The sequence below is a fragment of the Saccopteryx bilineata genome, chromosome X (assembly GCF_036850765.1).
Source record: "Saccopteryx bilineata isolate mSacBil1 chromosome X, mSacBil1_pri_phased_curated, whole genome shotgun sequence".
Taxonomy (NCBI): Eukaryota; Metazoa; Chordata; class Mammalia; order Chiroptera; family Emballonuridae; genus Saccopteryx; species Saccopteryx bilineata.
In genome coordinates this window covers 58,859,192-58,886,277 of record NC_089502.1, presented here as the reverse complement: position 1 = coordinate 58,886,277, position 27,086 = coordinate 58,859,192, and the positions used below count along the sequence as shown (strand labels likewise).

Genomic DNA, 27,086 nt, shown 5'->3' with positions numbered 1-27,086 from the left:
TATCCTGATTGCAGGTTGTCTGGTCTCACCAGGTTTCCTCTTCAAACCTGGCAGTCCATTGAATTCAGGCAGTCCTTTAAAAAACATGTTATAACGTGTTGCAGCACAGCCTCAAACTTGTTCCAAAGTTCTAATTGAAATGTTTATGTATATTTGATAATCGCCAAATATAGCAAGGAGTCACAAAGAATAATGGCTTATAAAATAGCCATACAATATTATGTATTGCTGACTAATGTCAAGAAACAAACAAAAACAAAAAATCAGGCAGTTAGAAATGAATTTAGAATTTACTTATCTGGGAGACTTTGGAGACCTGGGAGAGGCCCAGGTTAGGAAAGGAAGACATTTTACAACCAACCCACTTCCCAGCACCTCTCCTTAGTCCCTACCTAGCTTCTTATGCTCCTCCAGTGCGACCTCAAGCAGAGACTTGCTTAGGGGAACAATTACATAGTCCTAAAAAGCTGCCTAGAAATTGGTGAACCTCACTTACCTCAGAGTCCTATCCCTAGAATTGTGGGAAACCATTTCCTCCTTCTATTAGGCCCCAGTTTTTGCCAACTAGGGAAACTTTCCCCTTGACCTCAACCATGCCCTGGCTCAAGTTCACTCGCATACATCCCTTTGTTCCCGGCGCTGGGTCAGCTCCTGATTACTCAGTAGGTAGTCATCAATGAATGTGAAGATTTCCTCTGGGGCGACAGGTTCCACATAGCGTTCCCGGTCAATCCCCTGTTTGTCAATCAACACCATGTTGAAGTAGGAGCGAGTGAGGCGCTGGAATTGCCTAAAGAGAGGAGCCCAGGTAGGTGTGAGATCTTGTGTCGGTGCCATTCCACTAGGCTCCACTACTCTCTGACCTTTCACAACTCTACCGATGGACTAGTTCCTTCCCCACTATCTATCTATCTCAAGCCACTTTGTTTTTCTCACCTCACACCCTAGACTACTGCCCTTGTATGTTTAGCTTTCCTAAGTTGTTCCTTCCTCATCCCAGATGGAGAAGCTACATAATTACCAGGCTGTGCTTCCTTCATAGGCCCCCTTATGCAGGGCTACCCCATATAACTCTGCAGGCTGCATGGAATAACTCTTGGGAGTACCAGTCACATACACTATGATATGACTGGTGTTTTTTAGAGTTGAGCTGAGTGTATCTGCACAACCATATATGGAAGTTCTGAGGTCGATCAATATTACCTGGTCAACTTTTCAATCTGTAGCTGTCTATCTGTAGCTGCAAGTCCACAGTCTCCTTCTTTGGAATGCTTCTCAGTCTCTCCCCTACCTGGGACTGAATCTTTCTGTCCCTACTGAGATGAGACCTAGAGGCAGGTAGAGAGTATCTAAAGCAGAGTAGTGATGGCTTTATTGGCTCTGAGTATATGTGAAAGCATTGGAAGCGTTATAATGAATAGAGAATGAGAAAAGTTTATTTCTACTACCCGTCACCTATACTCTGTTCTTCCCCCAGGGGCAGATAGGTATGATTCATATTTTACTACCTCATAGAGGTTAAATGCAAAGAGATGAGGTCATGAGGCAACAAGATCAGAAGACTATTTGAGTCATGTTTGAGTCTGTGTCTCAGCCCTATCTCTACTTCAGAGTCATGTGAAGTGCCTTATTTTTTTTTTTTAAAAGCCCAGCAGCTGAGTTGACATTGGAATGGGGCCTGGCCATCTGTATTTTGAGCCAACCCCCAATTTGATTCTGATGTCCTGCCATTCTCTGGTCTTAACTAATGTACCCAAAGAGTTCAAACACAAGTAGTGCCCCAAGAGAGTAGTGTAGCTGATTCTCCCATAATCTTCCTGTTATCAGTGTTTCACCTAGGATTTCTACCCACTCCTTCCCTGTGGACCTCCAGCCTGGACCTGAGCTCCTCGATGATGTTGGCTAACAGCTGTTGCTCCTTGATGCGCCCCACTTCATGAGGTGGCTGCCCCACCAGCTCGATAATGGTCACGTGCCTCAGGTCCAGTCCACAGGTGGATTGCTGGAAGAGGAGAGAACGTTTTGTGGAATAGGCTCTCAGACTCAAAGCTAAGACTATTTAGCTGATTCTTCCTGGGATTATTTTGAGACAGTGTGGGAAAGGAAAGCCTTCTCTCATCCGTCACATGATAGGGTCTACAACCTCTTCCGTCTGTCATTCCTGATGTACTTGCCCTAACAGTGTTTCCTTTTATTCTAATGAAGTGTATGAAACTGGTTATAATGTGTGAGGTAGAAAAGAGAAATGCAATTTATGAACTGCAGGAAGATAAACTCTACTTGCTTGGTTTTACATAGGTTTTAAATTATGTAGATTCTTCTTTAAATTGAGATACTAATTGACATATAACATTAATTTCAGGTACATAACATAATCATTCAATATTTGTATATATTATGAAATGATCACTACGATAATTCTAGTTAACATCCACCACCATATATAATTATAATTTTTTTTGTCTTAATGAGAACTGTTAAGATCTACTCTCTTAGCAACTTTCAAATATATAATACAGTATTATTAACTATAGTCACCATGCTGTACATTATATAGCTAGGATTTACTTACATTACAATTGGGAGCTACATAGGTCCTTAATAGAGAGCTATTGTGATATGATAATAATGACTATTATTTACTGAATACCTAATGCTTTGCAGGCATAATCTAATTTAATCTTCAAATACCCTCAGCAAAGCAGGTAGTATTATTCTGTAGAGGAAATATAACTTGCCCAAATTTGCTTGGCAATAAAGTGCTGAGACAAGATTTAAACTTAGGGCTGCCACTGCCTATCCAAGTGTGTGCTCCTTACCCATTAGGCTACAATCTCTGTCTCCAGGATCTCTTCAAAATAGTGCTAGTGTTCTTTTCATTAACTTTTGTTGTGTTCCTCACACTATGCAGGATGCTGTGTAATCCTTCCCTGGCTCTTTGTCCTGCATTGTCCTGTAGGGTTATCTCTGAGCTAGTTACCTGAGCTGAGGTTTAAAACCTCACTGAACACTCTCTGATGCCCAATCCCTTATCTAATATGTGGGCTACTCCTCTAGTCCTGACCATCAGAGTCACTGTCCTCTTGGCTGGCTCTAGTTCTTGTTCTTGCCTTCTGTTCAAGCTAAGTTATTGCCTTTGTTTGCATTTTTATTATCTATCTACCTACCTATCTATCTATTTATCTATTTGTTTATTTTTATGGGGGTCACTGGTGGAACAAAGTCCTTTTTGGTCTAAATACTCAAGGTTATGTTTTTGATAAAGATGCTTCCATCATGGGCCTCTGAATATTAACTTGGCAACTTGTAAACTCAACCTTTAGAAACTCTTAAATAGCTTTTTATTTATTTTTATTTTTTAAACAACCTGGATATCCAGTCTCCTTTGCAGCTCCTCAGAGCTGGTTCTCTTTGTCTTGTCATGATACCTTGAGTTGTCTTCAAGAATCTAGTCTAGTTTTTTGATAAGTCTCAGTAGTCATATCTATTCTGTGCTATCCCACCTTTCCTTCTCCACAAGTGGCTTTGGCTAGGTATCTTGTAGTGCATTAAAAATCACCATGCAGCACCCTTATTTTACTTTGAAATATCACAATACTTTTCCACAAGTAGAGGTTAAAAGCACAGATCCTGGAATCAGACTGCTTGGGTTCAGTCCTGGATCAGTCACTTATTAGCTAGTAATTTTGGGCAAATCTTTAACCTCTTTATGCCTCTGTTTCTTTACCCTAAAATGGGAATAGTAATAGTACCTATCTCTTAAGTGTTATTTTGAGAATTAAATAAATATGTGTAAAGCATATACTTATGTAACATTTACCATTTAAGTATTTGTTAATGTTATTAATCCTTGAAAACATAAACATAATTTAACCCCAACATTTACATTGATCACACCTATTTTACAAGTCTTGTTACAGTGTTCTCTGCCATGCTTTCTTTCCCCTCCTTCATCAAGCCTCTTGCAAGTCACACCCATTATTTCAGTGTCCTCTCTCTCTTTTTAGTAAAATTACAGCAGTTTTTTCCTTTTTATTGAATTTGTTGGTGTGAGACTGGCTAACAAAATTGTACAAGTTTCAGGTGCACAATTCTACAACATGCCATCTCTACACTGTATTGTGTGGGACACCATCTCAAGTCAAGTCTTCGTCCATCATCATTTATTTCCCATACACTCTCCCCCACTTCTCCCCTACCTCTGGCTAATCACCACACTGTTGTCTGTGTCCAAAAACATAGAAGTTTAAAAAATATGCTAAATTTGTCTAGAGTAAAACTGATCAAATGTTATCCACAAAGAGTTTGAGAAAGTAGGGTTTGTGTTGCAGAAAGAACAACTCTTTGATTTGGAAAAGGTAAGGGAGTAATGGGCTGGGGTTAGGGGGTATATAAAGGTGCTAAACTCTAATAAGGGGAGTGGGTCTCACCTGTAGCATAGAGAGCTGCATTTTGTAATATCGGTTGGAGGGATCAGGAGCTGAGATGATGAGGAGGCGTTGTTTTTCATAGAACTGATCCAGAAGTCCAGCAGCTGAGTTGACATTGACATTAATCTTCATAGCTAGGCCAGAAGCAGATGGCCAGTTAAAGTATGAACGTCTCTTCCATCCCAGCATGGGTCACACCACCTTGGGAACTTCCAATCTTTCAGGTTAAGCCTCTATGGTTGTTTCTCCCTTTCCTTGTGGCAAACCCTGAAGGAACACTTGGAGATTTAAAACACTTTGCCTTGGAGTAAGAGTATTCTGAAGGAAAACACTGGCCCTTAAAATAAACACATCTTAGAACCCCTCCCCCCATTCCCACATCATATACATTACTATTTAACCCCTGTGCCATGCACAGTGTAGATCCTCCAAAGTAGCCCTGATCAATATATCCATTCTCCCCATTCCCTGGTTTCACTCACGAACACAGGTGGGTGGTGATCCTGACCACTGGCGGCTGGACTGGCAGACCCGGGAGGAAGTCCCTTGGCGCTCATAACCTCCATCACAGTGGTATTCACAGGTAGCACCATAGTTGTCCCCCACTGAACTGCAGGTGAGGTAGCCATGCTGTGGTGCTTTCAGAGTTGGGCAGCGTCTCACTGTCAGGGAGGAGTTCAAGTTAAGGGCTATGGTATCTCTCTTTTTTAATGTCTGTAGTGTTATTTATTTATTTCTTAGATTTTTTTTGTTTATTCATTTTTAGAAAGCGAGAAGGGGAGGAGCAGGAAGCATCAATTCCCATATGCGCCTTGACTAGGCAAGCCTGGGGTTTTGAACTGATGACCCCAGCATTCCAGGCCGATGCTTTATCTGCTGTGCCACCACAGGATGGCAATGGTATCTTTATTAGAGAAAAAAGATTAAGAGGGTGCCGATGCTGGGTTTCCTAAATCAGAACTAGGACCATCAGAATGAATGACTTCATGTTTCCAATGGCCAGGGATAGAACCAGAATTTTCTTTTCTTAAGGCACTAAATCTGAAATGTAGACAAAGGTGTTCATAAAATCTGAAAGTGCAGCTAAGTGTGTATATGTCCTCAAAAGATTTTATTAATCTGTAAAATAAATATTGCATTTTTTGTTTTCAGACTTTGTGGACACCTTAAATAAAGATGATCACCTTATAAAATTACTTTTAATATTAAAAATAAAGAGGAGGAGACTTATATATCCATTATTTGGAGAAGAGTTAAGCAAAATATATTCTTAGAAGTAGATTATTATGGTGTCATTAAAACTATTTCTGAAGAATTTTTAAAGAACATGGGAAAATTATTTGTGTTATAATGAAAAGTTAAAAAGGGTGATCTAAGATTGAATAGACGGTATGATCTCAAATATATATTTTATATATATATTTAAAGCATGTGTAGATAATAAAACTAGAAAAAAATAGCAAAAGATTGACAACAATTGCCTCTGGATGATAGGATAATAGATTTTTTCTTTTGTATATTTCTTTATTTCCCAAGTGTTCAAAAGTGAATTATATTTATAGTGAAAAAAGCAAAACAAAACAATACAACACTAAACAAAGAGGAAGGATCAGGCAGGCAACACTACAGATTTCAGCTGAGGGAAAAAACTGAGAATGAAGGTTGATTAAATTTGTGATTAAAAGGTCAAGAAAAGAAATAAATACAGAGTACCTTGGTGAATTTTATCTAGAATGAAGTGCATGAGAAAATCCTGTTGGGGAGTCAGGGTCTCTGAAACATGTATGAGCACAATGCCATGCAGGTTTCCTGGGTGACCCTTTTTAGTGAACATTTTTTTCCCTCTCCCAATCTAAATAAGTTGTATATCTCAGACATAGAGAGGAGAGGGTTGTGGTGAGCATCTGGGCAGAGCAGGAATAATGAACAATGTGGAGATAGGAGGCTTCTTTCTGACCTTGTACTTTCACAATGAACTTGCAACTGGCCCGGTTGTAGGCTCGGTCATAGGCAGTGTAACGAATCACATGCTCTCCTTCAGGAAAGTGAGAACCAGGCTCAGGGCCCCGAAGTATCACCCTACATGGGACAGAGTGAAAGAATCACTGAGGAAAAAGACCCTTAGAATCAGGGATTGGGGCACATCATCCTTGTAGCATCAGCCAGAGAGCCTGGGTCAAGTTGTTGAGAGGCATAGGGGCATCTGTTACTCACCTGGTGATGGCCCCATCAGCAGAATCTTTCACCAAAGGTGGGTCCCAGTATACTCGAGCAGTCAGTTTCTCTGGTTCTGCCATCTTCTCACGTGAGTGGGGACAACGGATCTTGGGGGGATCTATGTCTGCCAAGGTCAGAAATCAGGTGCTGCCTTGTGGGCCCCCAGCCTTCCCTGGAGGGAACCCATAGAAGCAATACTACATCACTGGGTAGGTAAAAGATGCACTCACTATCCAAGATACTCAATGAACCTGAGAGAGAAGTCCCAGCTGCAGAGAAAGCAATCACTTTTTAAGCATTGCTCAGAGTACCACTCTCATAGCAAGCAGGGATGCCTTTGGCAGTAAGGATTCCACATCTTTTGTGGACACAATAGCAGGGTGACTTTTTGTAGCAGCACAACTGGGAGTGACCAACATTTACCTACACATACAGGCTCGCCTCCACTCCACTGCCCATCTTCCATGCAGATTCTACTGCGGTCACCTTCCAGGTGGTAGCCACTGGAACAGCTGTAGTCACAACGGGAATCAAGAAGCACTCCATTTGTGCAGGTGTAGGTGCCACTCGTAATGAATGGCAATGCATGGCATCTCATTTCTAAGAAAAAAAAACCAGGTAGCAAGCTCAGTGGCCTGTGGGACTATCTGGAGGGGATGCCTGGGCATCTAGCATAGGGAGAGCCACATCAGAGATATCATGAAATACAGAAAACCCTACCCCAAACTTCCCATACATTTTTGTGCCTAATTGCTTTTTTTTATCCTAATTGCCTTTTTGTTTTTATATTATAAGGCACAGTAGTGCTGGGGGGGGGTTCTAACATAAGTAAATTACTTGTCTAACATGTACATGGCCTTGAGAATCACACCTGAGTTTAGATCCCAGCTCCACCTCTTACAAGCTCTCTGACTTGAGCAAATTAACTCATCTCTTTGAGTCTCAGTGTTTTTACCACTAAAATGTGGATACTTCATAGAACTTTTGTGAATATTAAAATGGACGATGCATTTTAACCTCTCGACTAATTTTGGGTCTCAGCTGCTATTAGTTTTCATCTCTTGTTCCTCAAATGTTAGATATCTTTGAGCAAATGCAAAGCTCCTTTTTGAGTATAAATTTGGTGTTGCCACAAGTACTCCTCAGCTGAGGTTCACATGTGAAAGAAGGCTGGCCCTTTGTCCAGGTGAGAATACCAATCAGGCCAGCATCTGGAGGGCCAACTTTGGTGGTACTTGATTTGAGAGGAATCCATGCACTTTAGATACCCCATGTGCCAGAAGTGGAGACTGATGCCATGAATTGATTGTGAGCTTGTGCTCACCAAAGTCTAGTTTGAGATACCTGATACTTGAAGGAAGTGGGCAAGCCATATTCCTTTATCTTGTCTAAGTTTTAACCCTGCATAAGTTCAACTATTGCAGCTTTGCATAAAGATTCTATAAGTGATGTTTATTTTGCTTCTTGGTCAAACCAGACATGAAGATTATTGCCTTTTATATTTTCTAGTCCTTCATGCAGAAATTACCTCCTTTAAATCTGGGCCAAGAAATAAGGTTTGTCTTTTCAGATGAATTCGTTTCCTTAGTATTATATGACAGTGAAAATGATACATCCAAAGTGATTACCTGTTTGTCTCTTATGTGGAAAGGCAAAGCCAGATTCAATGTTCAAATATAGTAATCAACTCATTCTAGGAACCTGGAAATATGTAAATCTCCAGTTTTTTCAACGGTTTTATGTTCATTTATAGACATATTTTTTAAAATTTTATGAGGTCAATTCAAATTTATTTTGAAAACAATGGGATCTAAGGCCTAAAACAAATTAATTACAGTCATTTAGAGGGTATAGTAGCTTCCCTATTTTTGTGTATCAAGCTTTTCCTCTCCTCCACAGCATCTTTTCTTTCCAACACAATTTCTCTCTGAATGCTTAGCTCTCTGTGTCAGGTCACACTGCATTCATGAACACACATTTGTGTTTCTATCGCATTAGTCTATAAGCTGCCTGGGGGTGACTGAGGAATTGAGTAAGCTCCTGAAGAAACCAACACAGGGCCCTTCACTCAGGGATGCTCTACAAATGACATCAGTTACTAAAAAACGGTAGGCTGTAGAGTTTGAATAAGAGATAGGGATTTGGACACCAAGGAGGACATCATTTGGAAGGTGTCACCCCCAAATTCTAGCCTAAGGATTCTTTATTACTTTCTGAAGAAAATAAAGACTCATAACTTCACTGTCAAGGCCTTATAAGGTCTTAGGCCAGGAAGTATAGCAGTTTGTCACAAGCAGAAAGGCATCTGAGATCACTCATCTTTGAGAGCTCTGGAAGAAGGCCCAGGTTCACATTAGGCCCTAGGCCCAGGTCTTACATACACTCATTGGTTGCCCAAGCCAGAAGAGCTGGTTGCTACTTAAATGCTCATATTACTTGGGCAATAACCACAGAAAAAGGAAATGAGCTAGAATGTTAGGATGAAGAAAGGTCATTTTGGGCACTTGTGGAAAATTCTCAATTTGCACTTTACAAGGCAGAGTAACACCTCCAGGCAAACACCCGCAGTAGCTGGTTGGCTGGCTAGCCTCTCTCACATACACACGTCAGCATCTTTACACACACCACTTACGCCTGCAATAGGCAGTTCCAGACCAGCGGCGGCTTCGCAGGCATTGCACCGACCTTTGTCCAATCAGTCGAAAGCCCCGGTCACAGGAGATCTCACAACGAGTGCCCAGGCTGCTGTAGTAATTCCCTCCCCTTGGTGAGTAGCATGTGGCTTCTCCATCTTGGATATTTAATGTATAACACCATCGGGGGACTGTAGCAATAGAAGAAAAGTAAGCTAGAAGTACAGTAATTAAGACAGTGTATTGGTGAAAGGACAGACACAATGGAACAGAAAAAAGAGCCAAGATTCACACAAATATGTCAAAATGATTTTTTTTACAAAGATGCAAAAGCAATTAAATGGAGAAAAGATAGCCATTTGGACACAGTTGTTGCTGAAGCAACTGAACTTCCATAGGGAAGAAGAAGGAGAAGGGGAAGGGGAAGGAGAAGCAGAAGAAGCAGGAGAAGAAGAAGGAGGAGGAGGAGGAGGAGGAGGAGGAGGGGGAGGAGGAGGAGGAGGAGGAGGAGGAGGAGAAGAAGAAGAAGGAGGAGGAGGAGGAGGAGGAGGGGGAGGAGGAAAAGAAGAAGAAGAAGAAGAAGAAGAAGGAGAAGAAGAAGAAGAAGAAGAAGAAGAAGAAGAAGAAGAAGAAGAAGAAGAAGAAGAAGAGGAAGAAGAAGAAGAAGAAGAAGAAGAAGAAGAAGAAGAAGAAGAAGAAGAAGAAGGAGGAGGAGGAGGAGGAGGAGGAGGAGGAGGAGGAGGAGGAGGAGGAGAAGAAGAAGAAGAAGAAGAAGAAGAAGAAGAAGAAGAAGAAGAAGAAGAAGAAGAGGAAGAAGAAGAAGAAGAAGAAGGTGGAGGAGAAGGAGAAGGAGAGAAGGAAGAAGGAGGAAGGAGAAGAATAATAAGAAGAGGAGGAGGAAGAAGAGAAGAAGCTCACCCTAAGTCTCACACCTTATATAAAAATGAATTCAAAATGAGCCATGGATTTAAATGTAAAAAAGTAAAATTATAAAAATGTATTTAAGAAATAGGATAAAATCTCTAGGATGTCGAGCTAAGAGGTCTTTGATATGACACCAAAAGCACAATTAATAAAAAAAAAAATTGATAAATTTAACCTTGTCAAAATTAAAAACTTTGGTTCTGCGAAAAGTACTGTTAATATATAAAAGACAAACTACAAACTGAGAGAAAATATCTGCAAACCACACACCCACCTAAGGACTGGTATCTAGAACAGTGGTCCCCAACTCCCGGGCCGCGGACCGGTACCGGCCCATGGGCCATTTGGTACTGGTATGCACAGAAAGAATAAATAACTTGCATTATTTCTGTTTTATTTATATTTAAGTCTGAACGATGTTTTATTTTTTAAAAATGACCAGATTCCCTCTGTTACATCCATCTAAGACTCACTCTTGACGCTAGTCTCGGTCACGTGATACAGTTATCTGTCCCACCCTAAAGGCCGGTCCATGAAAATATTTTCTGACATTAAACTGGTCTGTGGCCCAAAAAAGGTTGGGGACCACTGATCTAGAATATATAAAGACCTCTCAAAACTCAACAGTAAAAAGAAAGCAAACAATTCAGTTAGAACATGAACAAAAGTCCTGAACAGACATAGCCCTGAAGATGATATACTCATGGCAAATAAGTACAGGAAAAGACATTCAGTATTATAAGTCACTAGAGAAATTCAAATTAAAACCACAACAAAATACTACTTTATACTTATCAGGATGTAGAAATTAAAAAAAAAAAACCTGGAAAAACCAAGTGCTGGTGAGGCTGGACAGAAACTGGAACTCATACATTCCTGGGGGGCATTCAAAGTGAGACAAGCCACTTTGGAAAATATTTTTGGTAGTTTCTTATAAAAGTAAACATACAGTTGCCATTCAACTCTGCAATTCCACTTTAGGTATTTACCTAAGTGAAATAAAAACCTGCATTCATAAAAAATCCTGTATGCAAATGTTTAAAGTATCTCTAGTATAATTATAATTGCCAAAGCTAGCACCAATTCACAAGTCCTGTGGGTGAATGGTTAAACTGTTTTTTATCCATAGAAAAGTAGGACGTGCTGATACGTGCAACAACATGGATGAATCCTCAATGCAGTTTGTGAAGTGAAACAAGGCAGACTCAAAAAGCTGTGTACTGCAGGATTTCATTTATATAACATTCTGATATGGCAAAAATATAGGGCCAGATCAATGGTTTCCAGAGATCAGGGGTAGAGGTTCAGGATAACCTCAAAGTTATTGATGTGATGGAGATGTTTGGTACTGTAGTGGTGGTTACATAACTATGCATACGTCAAAACTCACTCAGCTCTGCACCAAAAAGAGTGAATTTCACAGTAAGTACATTTAAAATATTTTTTAAACATCATACAAAGATGGAAGCTAGAATGAGAAAAGGAATGCAATATCAAAGAAGATTGCTTTAAACTGATAGTCCAATCCCAGTTCAGTACTGAGCACAAAGACTAATAGAGCCATTAAATCATAAAAGTATCATGAAGTCACCTCATTTTATACACAATAGAAATGACTCCTCAGTGCATTCAGATTTTAAAGGGATGCTTATAAACAAGCAGAGGACTACCTGTCCAAGGATGCATACACAGAAGACACAGATCTGTTAGTCTGAGGTTGGGAAAGCTAACACCCCGTGGGAGCTCACTGAGTTCTCAAATTCTAAGGAACAAAAACAAGGGGACTTTGAAAAAAAAAGTGTATCAGGAGTTAAAGGAATAAAGAAAGGCTGGAGCCTCTGCTTGAAGGCAGCTTGAGAATGAAAACTGATGACAGTTAGAAAACTGTCCTTCCAGCAACAATACCCTTGTGGCTTTCAGCATTATTTTGAATCTGTGGTTGTGACACAAGGCTGCCATTTGGAGACACCATCTGCAAATTACACAAAGTGCAAAGCACTACAGTTACAGAGCTGTTGATTATGAGATCACAACACATATCACAAAGACTTTATATGGCAGGCTAGAATCTCTAATCACTCCTGTCTTATTTCTCTTCTACATTCTGTTAAGGAAAATACACATCAGATTGGAATAGATAGAACAGACAAACATAGTAAGAGGAAATATACAACTAAGGATAAATACTGAGACAGTAGAGAAGGCCTAGCTATTGTAAATAAGTTCAAATTTCTTGGCCCAGAAGAGTCCTGGTATAAAGAAAATATGTTGGGAAGCTGGAAAAGAACAAAAACATTGTCACAATTTTCTTTTTCCCCAGATTTATTGAGGGATAATTGACAAACAAAACTATATATTTAAGGTGTATAACATGATATTCCTTCAATTACAGTTAACATTCAATATTATTCTATAATAATTTCAGGCGTACAGCATAGGGGATAGACATTTATTTAATTTATTTAATGATGTGTCTAATAGCCCCTGAAAAGTCCAATAACCACCTGGCACTATACATACAGTATTATCAACTATAATGACCGTGCTGAACATTAGATCCCCAGAAGGAAGAAGGAGGAAGCCTCTGGGAACCGCAGCCTAGTGAGACTGACAGCACTGACAGCATAGTAGTTTAGAATATTTAAGCACAGGCTTATGAGCAGTTAGGAAGAGAAGCGCTGATCCTCAGGTGGCCTCAAGAACAAGTCATTCAAGACTGACCTCACTTCTTTTTTGGGCATTCAGACTGGTAGCAGTTACTTTGTGCTAGGCACCATGCTTTATATTTTCGTTTTCAAATCTATCATCTCAAATAGTTCTTTCAACATCCCTGTGCAGTAGGAAGATGTTTATCCCAATCTTCCTGGCGAGGAAATAACTTACCCATGTTCTAGCAAGCAAGCGGCAGAGATTTGAACCCAAGCTTTGTATGGCTCTGAAACCCACATTTTTTTCTGATCACAATATCTGCCACTGTAGCATGTTAGGTTGCTATTTTATTTTTTTAATTTTTTATTTATTTACTTTTTTAGATTTTTTTATTTATTCATTTTTATTAGAGAGAGAGGGGGGAGAGAGAGAGAGGGGGGAGAGAGAGAGAGGGAGAGATAGAGAAAGAACAGGGGGAGGAGCAGGAAGTATCAACTCCCATATTTGCCTTGACCAGGCAAGCCCAGGGATTTGAACCAGCGACCTCAGCATTCCAGGTCGACGCTTTATCCACTGTGTCACCACAGGTCAGGCCTAGGTTGCTATTTTAAATATACATTTACATTTTTGAATAGGTGATATAAATATATGGTTCAAAATCCAAAAAGTAGAAAATGTTACACAGTAGTCTCTTGTCCATCCTATTCCAACATATACTGCTAGCTACTTGGTTCCCCCATAAAGAACCACTGTTAATAGTTTATATATATAAAGCAAATCTTTCTATAGATTCTTATTTTTCCCTCTTTTTGTAACATTTAGAGTAGCATATTATGCCCATTGTTCCCACCAATGCTTTTTTAAAAAATAAACTTCATGTGTTTTATAGATATTCCCATATCACTACAAGCATGCAATTTACTTAAATAACATCTTTAAAATATATATCACAGTGACTGGCATCTAAAGGTGTTTGTCTGAGGTCAAAGAGCTGGAAGGTGGAGGAGCTGGCTTGAACTCAGGCCTCTGATATGTGTAGCCAGTAACCTATCACTTTTCAGTGATTATAAAGGAAACAAAGTGCTTACAACAGGGTTAAAAGGGCCTTCTCTCTGATTATCTTCAGATAACCCTGGCAGAGTTACCAGCTTGCCCAGGGCTGAAACAATCCTCAAGGAAAGTGACAGCCCAGAGCACTGAGGACAGACCTCAGAGAAGGAATTATGACTCCAAGCTAGGAGTTAGGATAGGGGAATGAAAGAAATTTCAAGATGAATGAAAATGGCACCAAGCTACATTGGCAGTAGAATTATAATTGGTTTTTTACTGGTTAATTTTTCTTTTTTTTTTTAAATTTTTAAATTTTTTAATTTTTTTGTATTTGTCTGAAGCTGGAAACGGGGTGAGACAGTCAGACAGACTCCCGCATGCACCAGACCGAGATCCACCCGGCACGCCCACCAGGGGCGATGCTCTGCCCACCAGGGGGCGATGCTCTGCCCCTCCGGGGCGTCGCTCTGCCGCGACCAGAGCCACTCTAGCGCCTGGGGCAGAGGCCAAGGAGCCATCCCCAGCGCCCGGGCCATCTTTGCTCCAATGGAGCCTTGGTTGCGGGAGGGGAAGAGAGAGACAGAGAGGAAGGAGGGGGGTGGGGGTGGAGAAGCAAATGGGTGCTTCTCCTATGTGCCCTGTCCGGGAATCGAACCCGGGTCCCCCGCACGCCAGGCCGACGCTCTACCGCTGAGCCAACCGGCCAGGGCTGCTGGTTAATTTTTCTTAAAAAAATCTTTCTTAAAACACTGGGTTACATCTTTGATGAAAGAAATAGAATGACCATGGTTTTGGAGTCAGGCAGATTTAGGTTTAAATTCCTGCTCTGCCACCTCTGAGCTCTGTGACTCTCTAAATTTAACTTCCCTGAACTTAGTTTCCTGATCTGTAAAATGAGGATAACAAATCCGTTTCATAGAGCTGTTTTGAGAATGAAGTGAAATTATGTATGTAAACTACATCTTGCCCTAGGAATGATATTCCTGAAATCAGTGTCTGGGTTTGAGCCACCGACTGATCCTGCTTCAAGCAACAACACCTAGAGACACCATCCCCAAACTGCAGAAAGTCTCTTAAACACTACAGTCATAAAGTTGGGATTATGAAGTCACAAAGACTTCACAAGGGAGGCTGGGACCTCAGGCTGTACTTTCCCAGCTACCCCCCCCCCATCACTCAATTAGTTTTATGCCCTGAGAGTAATCCCAAAAAAAGCCAGGAGGCACTTGATCCCAAGGCCAAAAGACTGCCATATGGCTTATACTTTTCTAAGGGGTATTATACAAATTTTAAAATAACCAATGAGGTAGGTTAGTATTAATCACAGAATTGCCAGACCTCTTGAAAGTACTTTCTGTATCTGTTGCTTTATTCTATTCACTTATCCCATTTACAGTCTCCTATAATCTGGCTTCTGCTCCCAGGATGCCAACCAGCCAGTAAACATGTTTTGAGATTTAAATTTTACATACTTCTGAGGGTGTATCATACATGTTTCCTTCTGTTAAATAGGTAACTATTTTGTTAAAAGTAATAAAAAGTAAACCAATGAGGCAGTGTATAATGAATGTCAAATGAGTGGTCCAGACAGTAAATACTTATTTCAGAAGAGGTGCATAGTAGGTCTCAATGAATATTTACTGAATAAATGAATAAAATAATGAATGGATGAGGAAAAGCTCAGTGTGGACTAAAGCAGTCATGGAAAAGAACACAGTTCTACTAAGCTGGTGGAAGCAATAATTTCATGTTTTCATGTGAGAAGAAGGGTAAATGTGTTGCCAGGTCGGACAGCTAGACTGAGGCTAAGTTCTGTCAGAAATGGTCACAGTGGCCCAATAGATTTGAAGGGGAAAAACATGAACCAGAGACTCCAGTTAGGAAGCAACTGACATTACCCATGTGTGACATAATAAAAGTTTTAATCCGTGGATCAATAAAGAATTTACATTTCTTGGTGGATGACTACTGAGAGGTGATGAGAAAAGAGGGCTATTAAAGGGGGCTAGTTAATATGCAATTGATGTTTCTTTAATTAAACATTTTTCCCATTGATTGAGAGAGAGAGGGGGGGGGAAGAGAGAGAGAGAGAGAGAGAGAGAGAGAGAGAGAGGCATCAACTTGCTGTTCCACTTAGTTGCTCCATTTAGTTGTGTACTCACTGATTGCTTCTCATAGGTGCCCTGGCTGAGGACTGAACCCCCAACCTCGGTTTGCTAGAATGATGCTTTCTTTACTAAGCCACCCAGCCAGGGCCCCTTTGAGGTAATTTTAAGAGAATGATGGTACCATTATCAAAAGTGGGAAGGTCATCTGGTAGATAGTTTTTCAGTGAAGATGAAAGAATTTGGTTTTAGATGATCTCCAAATGGAAGTGTCCAGCAACAGTTGGAAATTGTAGTCCAGGAGCTCAGGAGAGAGGCCAGGGCTGCCCAAAGTTCAGATCCATGCTTCATTCTCTCTTTTGTCACTACTAGAGAGCCCATCTCCCTTCTTGGCTTCAACTATGATCAGAATAGTGGAGTGTCATGGAACACAAAGAAGGGGAACTGAGAAGAGAGAGACATGCTCCCTGCTGCTGAGAGACTGGGGAGGCTGAAGCTCAAAAAAGAGCCATAGGATTTGGGCTTTGGGATAGAATTGTGATCCTTAAAGCATGTTGTTTAAGCATAGAGATATGTGGAAACAGACTATATGGAGTTTAGGAATTAGTGTGATACAGAGGGAGTAGGTATGGACCATTTGGCAGTGAGAAGAAGATAGGTAGCATATATCAGAGAGAAGCATATTGAAGCCAAAAGTTCTTATCATTTCTTGATTGAACATATTTTCTCAAGGGTTACCATTTACCTTCTTGCCAAATAGAATGTTTACAACACCCTCAGTCTGTCTCTGCAGTATTTGACAGCATAGATCTCTTATCCCTTCCCCTTCCTTAAAACTCTGTTCTCCTGTGGCTTCTGTAATATAATAGATATTATCTTGATTTCTTTCTACATGGCTGGTCATGTCTCTTTTTCCCTTTTTGGATCCTGACCTTGGCCCTCTGCTCCTTCAGACAGCTCATCCATCTAAACTCATGACCCACAAAGCTCCATCTTTTCACTTCTCATAGACTATAGGGCATTTTCACCAGACCAGTTTTCTTTTTTATCCCTAACTTTCTGAGAAAGACCTTACAGTTCACCCAGGTATTCAGATGGGATGCCTTCAGACATCCTTTTGTTTCTTAGCCTCTGCTACATCAAAGCTGAACCAAGTTTTGCCATCTCTTTCTTTGAAACATCTCTGGGAGTTGTCCTTACTCTCCATTTCTTTGCCACTACCCTGAGTCATCTCTAACCAAAATTACTGTTACTGATACCTGGAGAGTCTCCCTGACCCAGGCTCTACATGTCCTGAACCCCTACTTTCTGTACACAATAATGAAGTTAATATTCTGAAATTACCATTTACCATTTTACTCTCATGCGTAAGTAAACACATATGCTGGCTCCTTATAACTCAGAGCACAACAGCTAAACCCTTCTGTATGGCTTGCAAAGCATAGAAACAAATAATCATAAAAATGTAAGGGATATTAGATATCACCTGGTTTAACTTTCCTTCTAGTATAAGAATAGCTATTCAGTATGCTTCACAGAGAGTCCCCCTACTGTTCCTTAGAAGTGTCTGTAGATCATGATCTTTTCCTAATTTGGTCTCACTCTTTATATTCAACCTTCTTTTCTTTTCTTTTCTTTTCTTTTCTTTTCTTTTCTTTTCTTTTCTTTTCTTTTCTTTTCTTTTCTTTTCTTTTCTTTTCTTTTCTTTTCTTTTCTCTTTCTTTCTTTCTTTCTTTCTTCTTTCTTTCCTTCTTTCTTTCTTTCTTTCTTTCTTTCTTTCTTTCTTTCTTTCTTTCTTTCTTTCTTTTTTACTGAATTTTATTCAGTGACAGGAGGAGAGGCAGAGACAGACTCCCGCATGTGCCCCAAATGTGACCCACCCAGCAAGCCCACTAGGGAGCGATGCTCTGCCCATCTGGGGCATTGCTCTGTTTCTCAGCAACTGAGCTCTTCTCAGTGCCTGAGGCCAAGGCTATGGAACCATCCTCAGTGCCTGGGGCCAACTTGCTCTAATAGAGCTATGGCTGCAGGAGGGGAAGAGAGGGAGAAGCAAGATGGGGAAGGGTAGAGAAGCAGATGGGCACCTCTCCTGTGTGCCCCGACAGGGAATCGAAGCCAGGACGTCCTCATGCTGGGCCAACGCTCTACCACTGAGGCAACTGGCCAGGGCCTCAACCTTATTTTCTACTACTTCCTACACACCCCATCTTTTCCAGTCAGACGGTTTCTTCCTAGCTCCTTCCTCTAAGAGATTTGTTCTTACCTCTGTAGCCATCTGCTTTTCTGAAAGTCTTCCCTTCCCCTTTCCAGTTCTCAAAATCCACCCATCATTCAAGATATACTCTAAACGTTATATTTCACGACCCTTTCCCTGACTTCTTTTTCTTAACTCCAATTGCATTTACTGCTACCACATAGTTTCATACTTAACTTGCTCTACATGTGCTAATTTTATTGTCCCCTCACTAATCCCTCATCCAGCAGAATGTAACCTCCTTGGGGGTCCCCAGTTTTTGTATCATCCACAGGCTCATATTGCACAGGATTAGGCTCACAGGAGGTACTCAATTAATACTTAATGGTTAACAATAGTTGGGCAACCTTAGTGCTAGAGAGGTGAAATCACACAGCAAGTCAGTAACTAAGTTCATGATTGGAAATCACAGCCCCTGATTCCTTGAACTTCAGTTTTGGCACATATGAGCCAAGTTGAATGAGGATAGTTCAGGGAGGGCCTAGGCCTTAGTCCAGAAGAGACCCTTCCTGAGCCTGAGAAGCAGTGGGGATTACCTCGGTAGTCTAGGGCAGGAACCTGTGGGACTTCTTCAGCATAAACTTCATTGTAGCTTTCATCTGGATAGTAGCCAGAACCTACAATAAATAAGACATCAAGATGACATACTGACTTCTCACTGAAATCCTTAACAATCTTTCCTCCTTTCAATTTGGTTTCTTCCTGAGACCATGGCACTCCATGGGTGATAAGTCGGGTGGATATTCAGTGGGGGAAGTTCTGCCTTGTAAATCAGCAGAACTATTGTGAGCAAACCTGAACACCTCAGATGCATAAAGGGGGAGCTTGTGAGGTGGGGTGAGGGGAATTGGTAGCACTAGAAGCCTCCATTCAAAAAAGAAAACAACCTTCTTGACTATCTGCCAATCCCACCAATCTAGACTATAAACGACCCATTTCTTTAATGCAAGACACAAGTCTTGGTGAGCTGCTGATGACCAAGCTCTGAGGTTAGACAGCTGTCCCAGGTAGGAGGGAAAAATAGAGCCTGGGTAAACAGTCTTCCCACTAGTGACAAGCCTGCTCACAGTCCTCTGAAGGAAACGATTCCTCAAAATCCCACCTGCCCACAGGGAACCAGCCTTGTGTCACCTGTTTGCGATTGCTAAGGGTGGCATGCCACGGCAAAGAGTGCTCAAAAGGCAAGGGGAAAAGAAAATAGTTTCACTTCCTGAGTGGTTTGTCCTGGTTTGAAGGAAAAACAAACAGAGAGTCCTCTGGAGAAGTTTCCGGTTCCTCTAACCAGCAGGAGCTCTATCAGGGAGTTGATGAGCTAGAGAACATTCCCAATCTACTGCTATTCCGTTAAGTGGCCCAGACCTGCAGGCAGGTCTGCAAATGTCTGGAAAACTAAACAGAGTGTTCCACCAGACGGCAGGAAATCAGTCATGAACACAAACTAATTGGAATACAACTTGGTCCTTTCCGGAATGAAGTTTCAGGAAGTCCTCCTTTCAGCCTCCCTGAGCCCTAATGCACGCACAGGAATTAAACAGCCAGCCGTGCTGGAGTTAGAAGACAGTTCCTCACTTCCAGGACAGGGCTGGGTTTTAGTGCTGGAGCCCTTTCTCCTGTGTAAACACTCAGACCACAAGCATGTCTGCCTCCTCTCTGGAAAAAAGCCTAGGGCCCCTACACTAAAGGGTGGAGCAAAGGGCTAGAGGATGAAGCTCCTCTGTTCCCTACAGACAGGAATGAATCAAATTGAAAGTTTGCCTTATGAAATCATGTCCTTGTTGGTTTACTCTCATTCCAGAGGAAAGACTTTATTTTTTCTCTTTCCCTTGACTTTTTCTGTTTTCCCATTTCAGTTCTTCTGGCTTCCCTTATCTCCCTCAGGTTTGCTCTCTCTTTTCCCATATGGGAGGTTTCTTTGTGGAGGGCAGAATTCTTGTCAGCTGTTTCAGTTTAGCATTAGCCTCAGAGCTTTACAGCTCCTGTAAACAGGAGGCCAGATGTGTTTGATTTGTAGAGCTTGGTTGTGAAGAAATGGCCAGCAGAGAGCAAGCCTCTGTTTACCAGAAGAGCAAATAGGCATGACAGAGACCTATGGCTAGATAACAACAACAATAACAACAACAACAACACCAATAACGACTGCTAACATCAGCACAATTTCTGTGTTCAGCTTGTTACATGTGTTATCTCATTATGTCATCCTAACATCTCAGTGAGGTCAACATCTTTATTTCTCTCTAAAGTATAGATGAGGAAATAGGCTTCTAGGAGTGGAGAAGCCCAAGTCTCCCAGCTAGCAAGGAGTAAAGTGAACATTCCGTCCCAGGGCTGTTAGACCCACTCAATATTAAACTCAGACACTCCACTAATGATGGCAGTAGGGGATGATTCCCAGCCAGGGCACACAGGAGAAGCGCCCATCTGCTTCTCCACCCTTCCCCCCTCTCCTTTCTCTCTATCTCTCTCTTCCCCTCCTGCAGCCAAGGCTCCATAGGAGCAAAGTTGGCCCGGACACTGAGGATGGCTCCATGGCCTCTGCCTCAGGCGCTAAAATGGCTCTGGTTGCAACAGAGCAAAGCCCCAGATGGGCAGAGCATCGCCCCCCAGTGGGCATGCTGGGTGGATCCCGGTTGGGCACATATGGGAGTCTGTCTCTCTGCCTCCCTGCTTTTCACTTCAGAAAAATACAAAAAAAAAAAAAAAAAGGTGGCAGTAGGGGAGAACTTTGGACAATGTCCAGCAGGGCTAAAAATCCAAAATCTTTTCTTTGCAATCCAAATTTTTTACTTTGTGTGGGTGGGATTTAAAGCCACCAAGCATTTTACATCATTCTAGAATTACAGAGGATGTGGAAAAGCTGAGGGAACGACTCAGCCAGATAATTACAGTCTCCATCAGGGTGCAGAGGTAGCTGCACCAGTGCCAAGTTCGCTTTGTGATGGGAATGGGCTTAAGCCACATTACTACTTTAAACCTTCCCATTTCCCTTCTCAGACTGTCTCTGGGTATTTTATTAAAATATTAGGATACTTAAATGAGATAAAGAAAGTATAGGGGTACCCTTTCCACATTGTATCTACTTGTCCCTCTTTAGCCCTGGGAGAAAGGTTTGGGCAGCATTCCTCAGCGGTTACTGTGAGGTCTGATGCTGGGTTCCTCCAACTTCCATAGTATAGTCAGAACTTCTAAGCACTGCTCTTCATGAAGGTATGGTTAGAAATGTAACTGACAGTTGAGACTATTTTCAGATCCACATTAATGCTTGGCTTATAATAGCAAACATGGTCTGACTTCCTGAATGGCACAGATAACTGAATATACACCTTTAACCCACTGTTTGCATTATTTATATTCTTTTTTTATTTTTTGGTTTTTTCTCATTTACTTATTTCACTCCGTATAATGTTATCAAGATCCCACCATTTTGTTGTAAATGATCCGATGTCATCATTTCTTATGGCTGAGTAGTATACTTTAGTGTATATGTGCCACATCTTCTTTTTTTTTATTAAATTTAATGCAGTGACATTGATAAATCAGGGTACATATGTTGAGAGAAAATATCTCTAGATTATTTTGACATTTGATTGTGCTGTATACCCCTCCCCCAAATGTGCCACATCTTCTTTATCCAGTCTTCTCTCTCTATATATATTTTACAGTGATTAAGGCCTTTAAGCAAACTCTTGGCCAATACAACAAGAATCCATAAAAGAGTAGTGTCCTTAACATGTTCACCAAGTCCAAGTTGGCAGCAACACCATTCCAGATCCCTGCGAATGCAACCCAACCCCAGTTCAGTCCGTTAGGAGCTATCACAAGGAGGAGGAGTCCAGAAAAAGTCCACATCCAGGAAAAGTCTGCATTGTTTATATTCTTAACCCTTCCCAACCATTGCTGATTATTCCTGGGTCCTTTTACTAATTATCTCTGACTCCACACTTGGCTTTCCTTGTGCCTCTCCCACTTGGGAACAAAGCTATAGCTGGGAATGAAACAGTGCTGGATAGAAATGGTCAATATATACAGTGTGTCTGTAAAGTCATGGTGCATTTTTGACCGGTGACAGGAAAGCAACAGAAGATGATTTAAAATCTGCACCAAATAAAAGGAAAACCCTCCCAGTTTCTGTAGGATGATGTGGCAGCATGTGTGCATGCACAGATGATGACGTAACACCGTGTATACAGCGGAGCAGCCCACGGCCATGCCAGTCGAGATGTGGACAGTATAGAGGAAAGTTCAGTGTGTTCTGTGGCTCGCTAAATTAGAATCTGTGACCAAAGTGCAACGTGAATATCGGCGCGTTTATAACTAAATGCCACCACATAGGAATTACATTACTGGGTGGGATAAACATTTGAAGGAAACTGGCAGTTTGGTGGAGAAACCCTGTTCTGGTAGGCCATCAGTCAATGATGAGTCTGTAGAGGCTATACGGGATAGCTACCTAAGGAGCCCTAAAAAAATCTGTGCATGAGCCCACATCGAACTGTACTGAATAGGTATGAAATTGAGAGAGTTTTCCTTTTATTTGGTGCAGATTTCACATTTCTATCGTCTTTTGTTGTTTTCCTGTGACCGGTCAAAGTGCACCATGACTTTACAGACACACTGTATAGCAAATGAATGAACAGATCAATGGAGCAAGCTCAGACAGCTGAGCTAGCAATGTTGGGGGAGGATTATTGAACTATTTCCAGATTTCTTTCATCATGTAGCCTCCTAAGAAGTGAATAGGGCAGACCGAGTGGGTTTGCACGGCTGTCAGAGATCTTGCAGCCTGGGCTCTGTAAAAAGAGTGGTGACCTTAGTAATTCTTATAAAGTAAGAGTGCCACCTTTGTAAACAGCCCTTAGAGTACATTAGGTGAATCTACATTTTAAAATAAAACTCTCCTTTTCTCAAGATTTCATAGTTCAGGCTTCTATCCTGCAAAAGGTAAAGGCCTTTGTATTCCATGAGGTTTCTTACAGGTGTTCAATATTGGGCTTTCAGCCATCTAATCTTCACTCCCTAAGTCCTATGGTCTTTGGATGGATTTTGGCCTTAAGCGCTTGAACTGAAGTTTGGGAAGGTTGGAGAGGATGGCTCCTTTAACCTCAAACAGTGTACACTCTGCCAAGGGCTTGACTTGCATTTCTTCATCTCAATGTCAGGCCTTGTGCTTCACCCCCTACAAAGCCAAGTTAAGCCAAAGAGGGAAAGAAGTTTGCATATTTGTTTGAAAGCTTCATACAGCTGTTCCAGACAAACAGAGTTATTGCCAAAGGCCTCCACCAAGAGCCCATGGCATGTGGAAAATTTTAGCTGCAATTACTGTGGCTGTGATGGAAGTAGTTTGTTATTTACTCATCTCTGGATGTTTTCCCAATTCCACTGGTTGGGCCTGTCTCCTTCCCTTACTCCCCCCAACATCCAGTCCCCGTGAGGGTAGACACTGCAGGCCACAGAATATTCTTAGTACTTGGAATGCCAGCTGGGCCCCATCTAAAACCTCTGTCTGCCCCCTCATTATCTTTCCATCATTTCTCCCCCTCCCCTTTTCCCTCTCCTCACTGAATCTGTTCTCTTCAGCTCCCTGTGTCTCTAGGGGCAAAGTATGAAACATTCAGGAAGACAGAACTCTCCATCCCTTATGAACTAACAAGCCAGAAAAAGCTAGGGTATTTCTGTTTGAGAGAATGTGATCTGTATTGTCATTAACACCTTTGGTAGGAAGGGGCTATAAAAACCTCATCCTATAAATTAAGGTCTATGGGTGAGAGAGAGAGAAGGAGGGAAAGAGAGAGGGAGAGATAAAGAGAGGGAGGAAGGGAGAATGCTAAGTGCCGAAGTAGATGAGACAATGGCCTCAAAAGCCATGTGATCCAACTTTCTCATTTTTAGTTGGTATAGCCTGTTTTCAAATTATCTTGTTAGTTTGACTCAAAATCCTTCCTTGGTAGCCTTTTGTAATGCTTAACCATCTTTGTTACTGAGAATAGTCCTTCCTGGTACCTAATTTAAGTGTCTCTCATTGCAATCTAACACTTCCTTTCTTCAAGACTTGGTCTCAGTCCTGCCCTCTCTGGAAATAATGGGCCACAGCTCCTAAAACTTACCTGCATACCATGTTGGTGTCACTGCTGGAGCAAGGAAGAGCAGCAGAGAGAGTGCTCCTCTTTGGGTTATTTGAACAGCCATCCTTTTAAGGGTTAGGGATTATTAGGGAGACAAGAATAGAAGTAGGTGGCCGAAAGTACCAGGACAAAGGAAAACAACTTTCATAAATCAGCCATCAATGAACTTTCAAAAGTGTGAGGAAGCAGAAATGTGGGATCTGCAAGGAAGAAGAGAGATTTTAAAATTAATGAATGCCTGTTATATCATCCCCTTTTTGAAAGAATCATCCACTTTATAGAATAACAAGACTCTATTTCTTATTTATGGGTTTTTTATTCCCAGAAGAAATAGGATGTAAAACAGTTAATTCTCAGTTGGCCCTGGTGAGATCAGACACAATGTTCCATTGTCCAAGGTATAGAGAGGGACACCGAGGTACCAACACCAGGAAAGATCAACATAAAGTCATATTTAATCAAGATAAAATCATGTGATCTAAAGGCTACCAGTTGATGGTTTCATCCATTTAACTGGTATTTCCTAACTACTAATCTGGGAAAGCATTAGCCTGTACGGATTAAACTTGAACACTGTGGTTATACAGATCTGAATATGTATCCAATTCTGTCTCTATTAAATATGGGGCCTTAGGCAAACTCCTTAACTTCTCTGAGCCTCAGTTTCTTTATCAATAAAATAAGAATTACAGTATCTATTTTATAGAATAGATTATAGCTTGGCACATAGGGAAACAATCAATATATATTAGTCATTATTACCAACTTTTTATTGGACAGCACTGGATGTCTCCTATCCTTAGTAACTATACTCTGGCTATATTCTTAGCTTTGGTTTTTAAAACTTAGTGGTTGGGTAGTGGCTTCTGGTTTTTTAGTCCAGCCTAACCTTCTAGTTTACCCTCTGTTAAGCCAGCAAGAAGGCTGAGGTACGTGAGGAGAGGGTGAACAAGCTCTAACTGCCCTCTCATTTCCTGTCCTGTCCTCACTCAAAAGGGATTAAAGTTTTGTGGTTCCCAGTAGGCAAATACCTAATAAATGACAGTATGAAAACTGCTGCCTATTGGTATAAACTGGCCACTGGACTTTTCAGCAAGCAATATTCACTCATACTTTCAATGAAATGCCATGCTTACAGGAGGAGTCAGTGCCCGAAATGGAGAAACAAAGAGATGGCAGATTCTGGCCAGAGACCCCAAGGGACATGAAAAGGTCAAGAATGGCACATTCATTTTTCAACTTATTGCTACTTGACTTCGGACTTTGTCTAGACACTGGAAAAGAAGCAGGATAGAGAAAAAGTGAGAACAAGTGAGGGAGGCAAAAAAAAAAGAAATATAGAAAGATGTGAGAAGGAAGACAAAAAGAAAAGTAATGTGCCGGAGCTGAAGGAAAGAGGTAAAAGCAGAAAAAGGGAACAAAAGAATGAGAAAGAAGAGTTTAAAGAGCAATTCAGAAAAATGAGCAGCTAGATGAACTAATCACTGAACCTGCCTCCCACAGGCAGCCTCAGTCCAATTCCTTGGTTCAGGAACGAGGACTTTCCAGACCCAGTGCTTTGAGACTGGGACCATGTCCCTGCCCACCCCCTCCACAATTTCAGATTGAAACCTTGACTCACTGGAGTCAGCCATCCCTCTGCTGAGCACTAGGAAGGTGGTGGGACCCTGTGTCCGCAGCCAGGTCACAGCTCAAATGAAAAGCAGCATATGATACAATTTCATAAAATAATTTCTTTCTCCCCCTTCACCCCTAGCCAGGTTTCCCAAGTCATAGATCTTTTTACCTTCAATGGTTGTGAAGTAGGAATAGTGTAGTATAGAGGGTTTAAGATCTTACCTGTTTTATGGGTTTTGTGTTCTCTTTTTCTCTCCTTGTTCTCTTTTTCCTTCCTCTCTGCTTCTCTCATCAGTTGAAAAAACTTCTACTTTAACATTCCTAGAACGAGTGGCTCCTTGTCTGTCCGGGCCTCTGGGATTCTGTTAAAACTGCCCAGATGTTAGGACATCAGCATCTGCCAAAAGTTTCCTTAAAGCTATATTAGCCCCCAAGCTATAGCTGTTTCTCCCTCAGAGAAGGGTCTGAAAGAGGTTGGGGAGAAGGAACACAAGGATTAGACGAACTTGGTCTGTCTGCTGCAGGACAGGGGAAAGCGAATGGTGCTGGCCCCACGCCCATGCTTATAGTAATGACTAACAGAGGCTGGCTAAAAGGCCTCCCGAGAGATGTGGCGCACTGTAGAATACATCTTTTTATGACTCAGCATGGCATCAAGATTGAATGAAAAAGAACTTCCCAAGAAGAGAAGAACATAGCTGACTCTGACATACCCTGAAAAGTTTTCCTGTAATTCCTTACACTCCTCCTCTCCGAGTTGCCTTGCTATCCATATGTACAGGGTCAGACACACTTTGAAATCTTAGCACCGATTACCTAACTTGTATGGACTTCAGTTTCTGATAAGATTATGTTGTCTGCAAAAATATCATGTACTTCTTGTCTGAAGAATAAAGACTTATTTCCTGTATTAAGAGTGAAGGGAAAACATACTTAGAGAGGCTTTAGCTGAAGGCTGTTTTAGTAAATCAGATGATCTGTGCATGGCAAGCTATAGCTATTGCTAAGCTGTTTTCCAGTGACCTCTGATGGAGAAGTATGTTTCTTTTTACTAAGTAACCTTTCTTTTTTTTTTTTTTTTTTTTTTT

The 27,086-nt window shown here is 41.3% G+C and overlaps 1 protein-coding gene across 2 annotated transcripts; it reads right to left on the bottom strand.

The window, feature by feature from the left end:
• On the bottom strand, positions 1 to 26,508 carry SRPX2 (sushi repeat containing protein X-linked 2). Of its 2 annotated transcripts, XM_066249045.1 has the most exons (11): positions 26,221 to 26,508; positions 24,364 to 24,581; positions 18,799 to 18,879; positions 9,280 to 9,471; positions 7,071 to 7,247; positions 6,645 to 6,771; positions 6,388 to 6,509; positions 4,913 to 5,092; positions 4,431 to 4,564; positions 1,881 to 2,002; positions 1 to 790 (listed from the first exon to the last, which is right to left on the bottom strand). In XM_066249045.1, exons 2-11 carry the CDS (start codon positions 24,443 to 24,445, stop codon positions 610 to 612), a joined length of 1,398 nt encoding a protein of 465 aa, XP_066105142.1. In that variant the 5' UTR covers positions 24,446 to 24,581; positions 26,221 to 26,508; the 3' UTR covers positions 1 to 609. The 2 variants fall into 2 exon arrangements, with proteins under 2 accessions (XP_066105142.1, XP_066105143.1); XM_066249046.1 differs by lacking the exon at positions 24,364 to 24,581.
• Between the last annotated feature and the right edge of the window lie 578 nt (positions 26,509 to 27,086).